At 39.4% G+C, this 13,776-nt stretch overlaps 1 protein-coding gene across 1 annotated transcript; it reads right to left on the minus strand.

The window, feature by feature from the left end:
* Positions 1 to 541: 541 nt before the first annotated feature.
* Positions 542 to 5,998, minus strand: LOC148103655 (Fc receptor-like protein 5). Its single transcript, XM_087839181.1, has 7 exons — positions 5,968 to 5,998; positions 5,699 to 5,758; positions 5,045 to 5,311; positions 4,589 to 4,834; positions 4,196 to 4,320; positions 3,669 to 3,754; positions 542 to 662 (listed from the first exon to the last, which is right to left on the minus strand). The coding sequence occupies exons 1-7, from the start codon at positions 5,996 to 5,998 to the stop codon at positions 542 to 544; spliced, it is 936 nt and encodes a 311-aa protein (XP_087695307.1).
* Between the last annotated feature and the right edge of the window lie 7,778 nt (positions 5,999 to 13,776).

Below are 13,776 nucleotides of genomic sequence, written 5' to 3' on the forward strand. Positions count from 1 at the left end.
TCCCATCATGCCTTGGGACATGTGCTGCTGTTGGGACATGTTCTTGTTTTACTGTTTACGGTTACATGACTTTTAACTGTTCTCTTAACTGTTCCGCTTATACTGCGTTACAAAGTCACTGACAGTTAATCATAATGAATACAAAGTTTTATTTGGCTATCTGTCGTTCAGTCAGTGTTTTCTTCTGCTTGTACATGATCCCTGAAAAAGAAATTAATAGAATGAAATGAAATGGAGGGATTTGTGTGCCCCAGGGATCCTAGAGTCTATGATGTCTTTCAGACTGCCCCGAACTGATTCTGGTAAGCCATCAGGAAGGGAAAGTGGTGCTAAACCCACATGTGTATAGTGCAGGTGGAGTGCTGTTGATGCCCTAAGGATATTGTCAGGGGGTGGGAGGAATACCTTAAGGCCCTCCTAAAGTTCAATGATCCGTCTTCCATAGAGCACAGTCTGGGGATAAGGTAGATGACTCATCCACTCTGGGGTGAGGTCACACAGGCAGTACACAAATCCTTGATGGCAGAGCCTTTGGTCTGGATTAGACTCGCACAGTGTTCCTGAATGCTCTGTAGAGGCGTGTCAACCAAGACAGCTCTACAACATCCAACGTTCCATGGAAATCGGGCGGTACCTCTGGATTGGCAGAGCAGGCCAGGGTGCTGGAAAAGAGAATTAGTCCATTAGTTGAATCTCAGATACAAGAGGAACAGTTTTCATCCCAATCGCAGAACATTGGACCAGCTCTCTGCCCTCTAGAGGATATGCGAGTGTGCATGAAGGTTAGCCCAACTAGTCTACATACGCTTTGTGAACTTGGAGAAGGCATTCAACTGTATCGCTTGTAGTTTTCTGTAGGAGGTGCTTCAGTCTGGGTTTTCTGGCCCGTTACAGTACGAGATATTCGGTCCTTATAAAACCATTGCAAAAGCTTGGACCACAATGTCAGCAATAAGTTGAACTCATTCCCAGTGGGTGGGGGATTCCTCCAGGTCTAGACCTTGTCAGTGATTCTGTGTATAATTTTTAAGGACAGAATTTTGAGGCCTAGACAAATGGCAGAAGACTTCGACTTGGGTGGTCTCAGAATCTCGTATTTGATTTTTGCAGATACAGTGGTCCCTCGCTAAAACATGGCTCACCTTTCGTTTCTTTTTCGTGGATTTTTTTTTTGTGTGCAATTTTGCATGCCCTATTTTTTAATGTAATTTTTACAGCGCATTGTGTTCTGCGTCCTGATTGGCTGTCGACCATGGTCAATCAATCTCCTCTGTGCCATGTCTCCTGTACAGAACAGAATGCGTGAAATTTACATAAATCTTCAATCGCTAGAAGTGTGACTCTGAAGTGCGGACCTGTATGTTTGTAGTTTTCTCCCCAACAAAAATAATATTGACAAAATGTTTTGCACAGTCAAAGGTACCTGTGGTAGCCCCAAAAGGCAGAGGAAGATGCTAACCATCGCACAAAAAGTTGGACTTCTGGCACACCGGATTGTAAGGCCCATTAAGCGAAACAAAACAGTCAGATAAGTCAAATCTCACTCAACTCATTCTTCTTGCTTCCTTTACTTCCATACCATTGATTCATTAATGTTGAATTCTCTCGCAGCTGCTCTATTCCCATGTTCTGGACCTGAAAACAGGGTTTTGTCTTTGGTTTTATTCTGTAATACTGGAATTATTTTTCTACAAAGGTCTGGAATGTGAGTGTGTTTAAACAAGGGAGAAAAATTTCAATTGTCTGTCTGAGAAAAGTGTATGAAGTGTGTAGTGAGGGGTTTTACAGCTTATAGCCTTAAAATACAATAATAATTAAAATAATAATAATTAAAAAATAAAGCTTTTTCGCGGGTTATTTTTAAAACTCCCGCGATAAATGAGGGACCACTGTAATGTGGTTCTGTTGGCTTCATCATGTGGTCGTCTCCCGTTCGTGCTGGAGTAGTTAGCGGCCAAGTGTGAAGCAGCGGGAATTATAATCAGACATCCAATGAGTTTAAATATCTTTTGGTTCATGAGTGAGGGAAGAGTAGAGCAGGAGATTGGTAGACTGAGACAAATTGGTGCTGTGACTGCAGCTTTGTAGTGAAAAGAGAGCTGAGTGTAAAAGTGAAGTTCTCGATTTGCTGCTCACGCTACATCCCACCTTTGGTGATGAGTTCTGGGTAGTGACCAAAAGAGCAACATCACAGATACACAAGCTTTCATGGAAGGGTGTTTGGCCTCTTCCGAGTTAGGATAAGGACTTAAATCATCCAGGAGTGGCTCAGAGTAGAGCCACTACTCCTTCATATTGAAGCCAGTTCAAGTGGATGAGGCATCTGACAAGGATGCCCCCTTTGGAGGTGTCCTGACATGCCCCACCCAGAGAAGGCTCTGGGGCAGAACCAGGAGAGACTGTATTATCTTTAACTGGTCTGAGATTGCCTTGGTGTTCCCATGGTCAAGCTAGAGAAGGTGGCTTGGTAGAAGGAGGTCTGGGCTTCTCTGATTAGGCTGTTGCTCTTACAAAAAGTTTCCTAAATAAAGTGTAACAAAATAAAATAATCAGACATCTACAAAAACTCACATTAACTTATATAACTTTTCAGTAGCATTTGTAGAAAAATGTTTTTCAGACAGTTAAGATCTGCATGCTGGTTCAAAATGTAAAAATAATTGTCTTTCTCTTCTTTAAGTTAATTAAGTTCTAAAGACAAGTCAGTGACATACTGGAAACCTCCGCTAGGGAACTGCCCTAGTGAATTATAGCTTTCACCCTCAAATTAAAAGTTGTGCCTTAATTTTTAATTGACCAGTTTATTGTTTCTACAAATTACACTTCATGATGTCTAGTCATAACATATTAATTTTTTTATTAATTATTGTTTGTTTGTTTTTTGTGTGCTGATAATGTAATAACTAGAATTTTGATTGCATTGGCTTTATCTAGCATGCATATGTTTGATTTTGTTTTTTTAGATTCATACACAAATATATTAAATAATTCAGTTTCCTGTCTAATTTATTAACAATTTAGATAGACAAACTGTCTCACACTAAAGAGCATCCAAGCAACATGTGAAAAAGCAAAGGTTCAAATGCAGTCTTCCATTTTATGTATGCCATTATTTATAAAAATGACCATCTTACCCAATTAGTAAAGACTTTGCTAGCTTAGATGGTGTAACATTGTTGTTAAGGGATTCATGTTGTCATTTTTATCTGTGCATTTCTAGTCCTGATTCTAAAATTACGGTGGCCCCTAGAGACAAAGCATGTACAAACTCCAAAACACTTGCAAACTCCAAAACACTTGCAAACTCCAAAACACTTGCAAACCCCAAAACACTTGCAAAATCCAAAACACTTGCAAATTCCAAAACACAACGGAAGTGCTCCAGGGCGCTAGGGGCAGTGTTGAGCTTTTGTGGTCCCTCGCTATAACGTGTTTCACCTTGCTGTTTCGCAAATATTTTTTGTGCAATTTCCAACAAAAACTATGTCGATGAAACCTTTTGCACCGAAAAGGCAGAGGAAGATGCTGACCATTGCACAAAAAAGTTGGACTTCTGGAAAGACTAAAGGAAGGTCAAAGCCACAGTATTTTTCGGACCACAAGGCACACCGAATTATAAGGTGCATTAAACAAAACAAAACAGTCAAATAAGTAAAACTGTACTCAACTCATTCTTCTTGCTTCTTCTACTTCTGTACCATTGATTCATTGATGTTGAATTCTCTGGCAGCTGCTCTATTCCCATGTTCTGGACCTGAAAACAGGGTTTGATCTTTGGTTTCATTCTATAATACTGGACTTATTTTTCTACAAAGGTTTGAACTTTGAGAGTGTTTAAACAAGAGGGAAAAGTGTGAAAATGTTCATGCCTTTGTAAGAAAAGTGTACAGCCTTACAACATCTATAATAATTGTAAAAAATAAAGTTGAATTGCATATGTTGTCTGTGGAGACAATGAAAAAAGTGTTAATCATTGTTGTTGGTTGGTTATGAACACTGAAAAATATGAGGTAGATATCAATAAAGTTTTCCCTAAAGTAACTAATTAAGCAGTAAAACAGATATTTTGACAAAAAAAGTTAGTTGTGGATGTACTAGCACTGTGTCAAGGTTATTTACGATGGATGTCTGTTATAACTGAACAGTTAAAATCTAAATGTAAAATTTATAAAACTTTATTTTTCTGTTCGAGTACCTCTAATGACAGTTTATGTTTCCAATATCGTGGCAGTCCCACCGACAGAAGACAAGTCACCAACAAACACATGAGACCAAGGGTGCGCAGCACAATAAGTCCGGTGGGTTGAGAAAGCCCATGTCCTTGAAAGGAAATGTGATTCTTATTCACCAGTTCAATCAAATATATTTTCATTTACAATATTCTAAATGTTACGTAAACCAAATTAACAATTAAAAGCAGCTAGGAAAAAACAACAGTCAATATCACATTAAAAAATATATATTTTTCTTTACAAAATCTGACTTTAGAAAGCCTTGAGTCTCAAAATGCTAAAGTTGTAGGTATTATCAGGTGTCTGATAATTAGTTTCGGCTAAAACAAAATTAAAACAAAAATATCACAGCTCACCTTTGATGGTAAGCCAGCTCTCTGGTGAGTCTCCAGAATCGACAATACTACATTTGTAGAGTCCTCCATCAGATTTGGATACAGTCGGAATCATTATGTTTCCTGATGAGCTGCTCCCAATGGAGATGCCATTTTTATAGAATTTTGCAGTGTAGTTGAAGTTTGAATCTTTTTTTCTACAATGCAAGGCCATATTTTCTCCCTCGATCACAGGATAGACAGGACTTTCCAGAATTACATGACTCTCTAAATTTAAATGGCAGAAGATACGACAGTTATTTTGTCTGTAAAAGTGTTTTCTGTTTAAATTATATATATGTATGTGTGTGTGTGTGTGTCTTATTTTATTAAGGTTACGATGCATTTTCTGAAGAAAGATTATCCCTTACTGCCAATGAAAACCTAGAATACAAATGGACTAAATATGTTAACATAGTTGCTTTTTTATGTGCATACCAGTTACAGTGATGTTGACTGAGTTGCTTTTTTGTATTTCTCCATATTCACACCAGTATTCTCCACTGTCTGTTGATGGATATGCATTAATAATATTGCAAGGTCCAGTGGGTGTTTTCCAGAATGAAGCACATCTTCTAACATCTCCTTTTGTCTTTTTCATCACTCTCCATCCAATCAGCCCATTTAGCCCTTCACAGCTGATAGTGATAGGCTCTGTTTGAAAGAACTGCTGCCTGTTTGGAACAACTTGAGGAAAACCTGAATCTGAGACACAAAATCCAATAAAGACTCATTTTTCAATTTGAACAAAATAGTCTTAAACTTAAGGTTATTGCACATGTGCACCTTCTTATTGTTATTTTTTTTACTTTTTCAGACAAAGACAAAAGTATACACATTAAGCATGTAAGCTTTCAAATGATAAACATTTATGGATATATATATATATTTACTGTTATGGTAAATATAGATATGCAACTGTTTCAGAGGTTTATGTAGTGTCTCAATTTTTATCTAGAAAATAATAACTGCAGTAATTTACAATAATTTCAGATTGTTAACAGATATATTAAATCTATTACACACACTATTATACAAACATGCAGCCACACACCTAAAAATCCACACAAAAAATATTTTAAAAAAACTTACAGTATGTTTGAGAATCACTGTATTCGACTACTATAACCAACAGAGTCAGAACATTCCTCACTGAAAAGATTGAGAATGACAGTTTTAATGTTTAACATGTTTTCATTTTTTTTCCATCAGTAGTGATAAGTCCTATGCATTTATTGGTGAGCAGTTACAAATGTGCAAAATTAATACATTGAAATATATGGATGCATTTTGGATATATTAATTTCCCTTGTGTTCATTTTCTCTGTTTTTTTTTATAAACAGACAAGGTCAGTACTCACAGAGTCTGATGGTGGCAAATCTGACCTCCATGTTGCCTTGCTGCTGACTGTGTGAGTGTCAGACTGAACTGAAGATATATTTTTTTGTCAGAACTTCCTCTTCCTCTGTTTCTGTGGTGACTGAGGCCCAACAGGGTTTCACTTCAGTCACAAGCGGTAGCATCTCTCTGCAGCCTACTATTTGTTTTAGCCCTCTCTCTCTCTCTCTCTCTCTCTTTCTTTAAATCCAATAAACTTCATTTCACTTCTCAAATATCACTGTGTGTGTGTCTCCTTTATGATATATTTAACTAACAATTTTTATTGTAACAACCAACGATTTATACAGGAAAATCATTATTAACAAGGTTGCCCAAACTTTTGCATCCCACTGTATATATATATATGGTGCATGGAGGCCAAGATAAAGGTAGCATCAGAGCTATTGGAGCTGTAGAAAGGTGCACAAGCAAAGACTCACTTGAAGAGACACACCAGAGAGACAAAGGGCAGGAGAATAAACCAGGTGGTCTCCACAGAACCATCCAAGGTGTACTCTCAGTGGCAGGGGGGCAACATGAGGACAGCATCACCAAGGCTGGAGACGGCCTGGAAGAGCATATGGGAGAAGGATGCAACCCATAACAGCAATGTTCAGTAGCTAGGATGGCTTTTCTATGAAGATGAATAGTAGATGAATACAACACTGAAATCACAGACAAGTTCAGTGAGCTACTTAGATCCCTGGAATAACATCATAACATTCTTGTGAGAAACCTTAGATTATGGCATTCATGTGACATCTACCAATTATGTGAACACGGCAGACTATGCACAAGGCACTGCCAAAAGGACCACAGCCAACCATGCAAGAGATTTCCCCCATATCACATTGCAAAACTGCTTGATGAAACACAACAAAGCACCAGAGGTGTTCACCCACCCTTCAAGCACTGCAGAAATCCACTGTGGAAAACACTTAATGCACTGAAGCCCCACTGCGTAATGCACAGAACCCAAATGATCCTGATAACTCCTGGTGGCACACACCATAGAAGTCCCCTGTTTAGGCCCCAGTGGGTTTGACATGATGGACACCCTCTAGAAACATGTTAACATCTATTCTCATTAACAAGACACAGCACACTAGTAGACATTGATATCTTAGAGAAGCCACAAAAAAGACACAATTTCGTTTTAGCTGGTAACTCGAGGTTTGGCATCTGTTCTCTGTTTTCTTCCTGTGGACTGATGCATCACCTTTGTTTACTTTAACATTCATTTAAGCAGGAAGGTAGGCCAGTTGAGTGAGTATATACCAGTCTTTATTGGCCAACTTGACATTTTGGGAAGCAACAGTTTCAGTGTAAAGCAAATTAAGAGTGTGAGCAGACCTCACCCATACAATCATTCTCTCACTGCTATTGATTATGTCGCTGCCATTTCCTGTGCAATATTTTGGCAGATTTGCAACTTCCATCCCTATCTTCAATGACCATAGCCCTTCCAGCCTTATTTATTATTTATTATATGTACACATGCCCTTGTACACCCACACAATGCTTCCTGTAACTCAAAAATTGTGTATATAGTGTTCTTATATTGTTCTTCCTTTTTTGTATATCATTTTCTTTATTTTTGCACCTCTGTGGTGCTACCTAATTTTGCTGTGTAAGCAACTGTTCAATAACAATTAAAAAGTTCAAAGTTCTAATGTAATTATGATAATTCTGATGAATAAGAGTAAATCCTAAGTTTTGCAAAAGCTTAAGTTTTGCCAGATTTGCAGAGTAACTTTACCAACAGCTACATAAGTATGTACAAACTTGCTCAGTCAGACACCCACAGACGGTGGAGTTTTAAGAAGAAGTCTGCAGTTGTTGTGGCATTTTCCTGTTGCACTAAACAATTTGTTCATTCTCCTCATCACCTGCAGCAATGTCAGCAGTAAACACTAGATGGCAGCATAGGAGAAGCTTCTTCATTATGTGATGGTCTGTGGTCATCAACTGAACTGGAATTTTTATTTGTTAATTACCCTCTCAAACACATATTTTGAGCTAAAGCCACTTTGTTTATGAATGGATAATACAATTGTTCTAGCACAAACTGGATTTATTTTATTATAGGTGCAAATCCAGAACAAAGCAGAGTTGCACTCATGTTCATAAAACATTTATAATCAAACATTAAGTTTGAAGTAACTACAACATTCTTAAATACAACTTTTTATTTTATGCTCACTGAAATCATTCACAGACCCTGACTTGTTCACTTTTCTTTATAAGCATGTGCACACATATGTTTCTATCCCATCATGCTTTGCAGGAATGTCTGTTTTTAGTATAAGCAGTCTTAAAAAAGTCCCCTGAGGGTTGCACTTTAGTGGAGCCAGGTACAGTGTCAGTTAGGGTTTGTTTTGGCAAAGTTACACACCGATTCAATATTGATTTTAGTGACCTCCGATTGGCGTAACCGGGTGTCATTACTGCCGACGTGAATTATGATTTCGCTGAATTTACGTTTACCCTTAGCCAGCAGTTTTAAATTTCCTTCAATGTCGCCTGCTCTGGCCCCTGGAAGACAATTGACTATGGTTGCCGGTGTCTCTAGCTTCACATGTCTAAGAACAGAATCACCAATTACCAGAGTTTGACCCCCGGCGGGTGTGTCGCCGAGTGGGGAAAAACTTTTAGACACATGAACAGGTTGGTGGTGAACCTGGGGCTTCTGTTTAGGACTACGCTTCCTCCTCACCGTCACCCAGCCGCCCTCTTTCCAAAGCTACTTGGGGTCTGCCGGGGAACAGCTAGCGGGGCCTACACGATCTTCGGCTGCACCAGCTACAGGGGCCTGGCTAGCTACGGGTGAATTCAGTAATCCTGGCCTCCAGAGCTGCAAATATGCTACATTTGTTACAGGTATCATTACTGCTAAAGGAGGCCGAGGAGTAGCTAAACATCTGACACAATGAGCAAGAAAGTGCAGGAGGGACAGGTGAAGTAGCCATGGTGCTAACGAGTCGGCTACGAGGTAAGCTAAGCTAGCGAAACAGTACAGAGACAGTGAGTGAATACTTTGGCTATAAATTAGGTAGTGAGTACACAGAAAGTGTGCTTCGGATGAAGCACGTGCTAATTATACTATAAAAAAGAATGTATTTAAAAGTTTTTAATTAAATTGCTAAGCAGATAAGCTACTCAGAAACACCACTGTGGCTGTATCCCAATTCAGGGTCTGCAGCCTTAAAGTACGCAGCCTCAACGATCCTCAAGGGCCGTGTACTTAAAGACCGCTAAGGCCGGAAGTGCGAGGCTTGTGAAATGGGACGGTCTAGCCTCCGTTGCGCTGCCCAGGTTGCCTAGCAACCATGATACTAACAGCTAGAAACGTTTCATACAGCTTTGTTTGACAGAAATGAAGGAGAAAATCTTTTGTTCATTTTTGTTTGTTTCTACATGAGCTTTGATCATTCTCTGTAAGATTAAGCTCAGCTATTGAACCGCGTATATTTTAAAGTAAAGGCTTTAAAACCAAGTTAGTACAAACGTCACTAATGTCACATAACTTTGCCGACATGTGGCCAACAAGGAATGTTTTAATGTTCTTCGTTATTAAACATTTGCACATAAATAAGTGACATGATATTCAGTACTTACTTAAAGTTTACTCTTCGGGCGCCCCTCATCCGCCGTTTTTTCCGGCAAAATTATCCACACCCACCGCCGTGCTATGCATTCTGGGATATGTTGGGCCACGAAGTCTACACCGCCACGTCCTTAAAATTCAGGGAAATGAAGGACGCATTTGAGGGATGCATTTCGAGCAGCCTTCGAATTGGGACGCGGTGATGTAATTGGCCTTAAAATGCGGCCTTTAAGACTGCAGACCCTGAATTGGGATACAGCCCGTGTTTGAGCAAGAACAGGAAGTGATACTCAACCACAGAGCGAGCGAACACCAAGTGACAGCGCCACCAAGAGTCAGCCTTTGAAAAAGCCAAACTACTGAAGCCTCAAATAAAGAAAAGACAGTTTCCACTGAATGACAAACGTTTGGATCCTGGCAAATCATTATTGAAGGGTAGATAAAAAGTGAAGCTAATTGTATGACTATCAGTAATATTAAAAAAAATGTATTTTTTTCATAAATTTTCCTTCCTCTCGCAGCTATTTATTGAAAACAGTTACAACACACACAAGCACCTCCCATTTTAACCTCCCCCCCCCCCCCCCCCCCCCCAATGGTTCTACAAGATAAGGCACTATATGTGTATGTGTGTACATGTGTAAGCACATGTATGCATGTGCAAGAACGTGTGTGTGTATACATGTTTGTGTCATGGGGGTGCGTTTGTGTGACCTGCTGCTCACCAAAGGGTAATAAAAGTACCACACAAGAAACAGATATTTCAGATAGGATGTGCCTAATAAAGCCTCCCCCACCAACAGAGTAGCTGGGGAGGTGGTCAGAGACAAAGGAATGTCTTTTATCCTACAGTTTGAACTAAGACTTACAAATTTAAGAAACACAATGACAACATTTAACAATTTGACTCCAGAGTGGAACCCTTAAAAAGTCTGAACGGTACCAGAAGTTAAGAATGGACAAAGCTTGACCTTGAGTCATTCTGTAAGGCCATGAAACCAATGATGAACCAATGATGAATTAACATAGGAGAAAAACGCTTCTGGCCAGATCATACTGAGGGGAGTGAGTTCACTTTCTGCTATTCTGATGGGACCAGGTGGAGAAAGGAGGACTTTCACAAAGAATATGTCACTCAGTGGAAATTTGTATTTATCTTGTATATTGTTTTTATTCTGATTTTTAGTGTTTAGTTATTTATGAGTGTCGTTTTATTTGCATGGTTTTATTCTGTTTCTATTGCATGGTTTTTAGTGTTTTATGTGACATAGTTTTTAATCCACTGTGGACTGGCTACACATGGGACAAATTAGCTGATAGGCCACCTCTGGACACACCCATGCCTCAGCAGGTGGTCCCTATCAGCTGTGTAAAGACCTTTTAAAAGCAGGCAAGCTGAGCACTGAAGAAAACAAAAAGGCCCCAGACTGGAAGGCTAGATGGCCAGCGTGACACGGCGACCCAGTCCTGACCTCATGGAACGGCAACAGTAGGAGACAACGCGTGTGATTGGCAGCAGGGCAGAGGTAAACCTCTGCCTGCATTTGTGAGTAGGGTCTCTACTGTTGTTTACTGGGTACAGTTTGATTGGGAGAGGGTCGCCATGGCCATGAGCCAGGGCCGCTTCTGGGACCATTGCTCTGGCCCCTATTTGTTATTTTACAGGACACCGACGCAAGGGGAGCTGTGGCGGTGGGCGCATGATGAATTCGGGTGCAGAACGCAAGCTGGGCTGGGATATGATGGGCCTGTGGAAGGACAAGAAGATGGGAGGCGCTTTCTTGTCTGCCGAAGACTGGGCTGGCGTGGACTCTGCTCTAAAGACGGAATTCCTGGCCTGCTGATGGACCCATAATGAACATGTGGCATAATTATAGCAGGGGTTTTTAGTGAATGTAGAAAATGGTAGTTTTACGGGTTTTAGAATTGTTTTAGTAGATTGACAACATTTTATTACATTTTAAGGGTTTTTTTTGTTTGTTTTGTTTTTTTAATATATAATTTGTGCTCCCAGGCGTAGTAATAAACTGTCTTTAATCAGACCTGCTTTATCTCTGTGCCCTGGCTATCTGACTTGCTTGCTCCCCCTTGTATTTTAAAGAATCTTTCTTTTTAGCACGACATTCTGGCGCGACTGCTTTAGTGTCCCCATGTGTTACAAATACACAACTGTTTCCAACATTATACTGTAGCATTAAGGACGGACCTGACCAAACTTCAACGCTTTTCAGCATCTTGATCTTGGTCATTGCACAGTTACAGTATGCAATATGCATCCTATTTTGCAGATGAACTTCCTGAAACTCACATAGGACAAAGTGTTGCAGACCAGGTAAAATCATGGCTTTATCTTGAACTAACCAGGTCATGTCTCATCAATGTCATGAATATGAATTATTTCAGTCCACCATGCAAAACATATCTTGGCTTAAGGTCCAGGTGGAGCAGTGAGCCAAGGCATGTTACCACATGCAGTTGTAGAGGCAAAAGAAGCTACGGAGGTAGCCACTTCTGGCTAGACATTAGACACAGGACACTAGAGCCCCTTATTGTGTTTTGTTTGGGTTTTGCAATCCGTTTAATTGCAAAAATTAGAGAGGCAATAGAGTGGGGATAGCCCATTCTGTTACCCCCCAACACTGTTTATTTGTAGCATACTGGCACACACATGGTATAAGTAGAAAATATTTTTTTTAAAATAAAAAAACACAAATTTCAGAAAAGTCTAATTTTCAAGAGTTAATTACATTTTCTGCTATGACTTAAATATGCTTGATAAATTAGTACTTTCTTACAATCCATATTGCAATTCATCATGAAACATCATGAAGCGTTATAACTTTAAAAGAAGACTTGAAATCATGAAGTAGGGCTGCCACGATTAGTCGACTAGTCACGATTAGATTGACTGTCAAAATAGTTGACGCGTCGTTTGAATTGTAAGACCCCTAAAGACGCAGGAATAAGTAGTAGGATTTAAGAGTCTAATAACAGACATCTGGTTATCAGAAGTGTGAGATGCTCGAGAATATACTCCAGTGTCCTGTTATATTTTAGATATCAAGGAGCAGACGGCTGAGTTTATTAAACTTCACCTAAACAATCTGCAGATTTCATTACAATTTAATAAACTATCATCTGCTCTTTATTTTTAGTTAGCACATATCTTAAACACTTAAAGCTGTAAGCTAATGATAGTTATATAAGAGCAGATGCATGCTGGTGCAATAAGCTGTACGTTTTACGTCCAATGGATGCATGATCTGATTAGTCGACTAACCGCAAAAATAATCGTTTGTGGCAGCCCTATCATGAAGTCATGTTTACTTGTCTGGTTTGTGGATTGAAGTGATAAAATGAAGGCTCAATTTTATCCATATATTGATTATTGGGTTATCAATTATAAGCTTACTATAAATAATTAAAGTCAAGCATAAAGAGATGAGCATCATCTCTCAGCATCTTAATCATATCCTCTTCTTACTTCTGAAGACACAGTCTGACCTAAAAACATTTTTTGACTCATCTCCTTTGACTTTACTGAACAGTTTAAACCCTTTAAAGCCGGTTTTGCGTAAATATTTTTAAATCCCTGTAGAACTGGAACCACGTAAGAGAGCGCAATAATTTTCTTATTGCGGAGGAGTTGTACTTACATCTTATGCCATCAGCTAGTCCTAGGTCATGGTTTCCTTCCACATATAACTTTGCAAAAGTTGCATAAAAAGCGCTTGCAGGAACAAAAACATAATATTCCAGAAACACGCTTTGCCGATCGGATCAGCTGTTCATAACCCTTGCTACATTGAAATAGATATCAGTGTGAACTATCACATGTCTGCCATTACCTGCCGTCATTTTCGCGGAAAATGTAGTTTTTTACTTGTAGGCTTTATAAGCCTATACAGTGGAACCCCGACTTACGAATACCCCATTTAATGAAAAATTCAACACACATTCTGACCTAAAAACAATGTCTTATTTTCTTTGACTTCAGTGAACAGTTTCTGCTGACAAGCCACTAGTTACTCAGACTGTGCTCTAGACCACACTTCACATAGAGACATGCCCAGTAAACTTTGCAGGTGTACTTCACAGCTCTGTTTTGGAAAACAAAGCAATGCAACACATTTACATCAGCGGTTGACCACAGTGAGTTCCTACTGTGTAGAAGAACTGAGA

Source organism: Neolamprologus brichardi, chromosome 3 (assembly GCF_056152115.1).
Source record: "Neolamprologus brichardi isolate AB-2024 chromosome 3, ASM5615211v1, whole genome shotgun sequence".
NCBI classification, from domain to species: Eukaryota; Metazoa; Chordata; class Actinopteri; order Cichliformes; family Cichlidae; genus Neolamprologus; species Neolamprologus brichardi.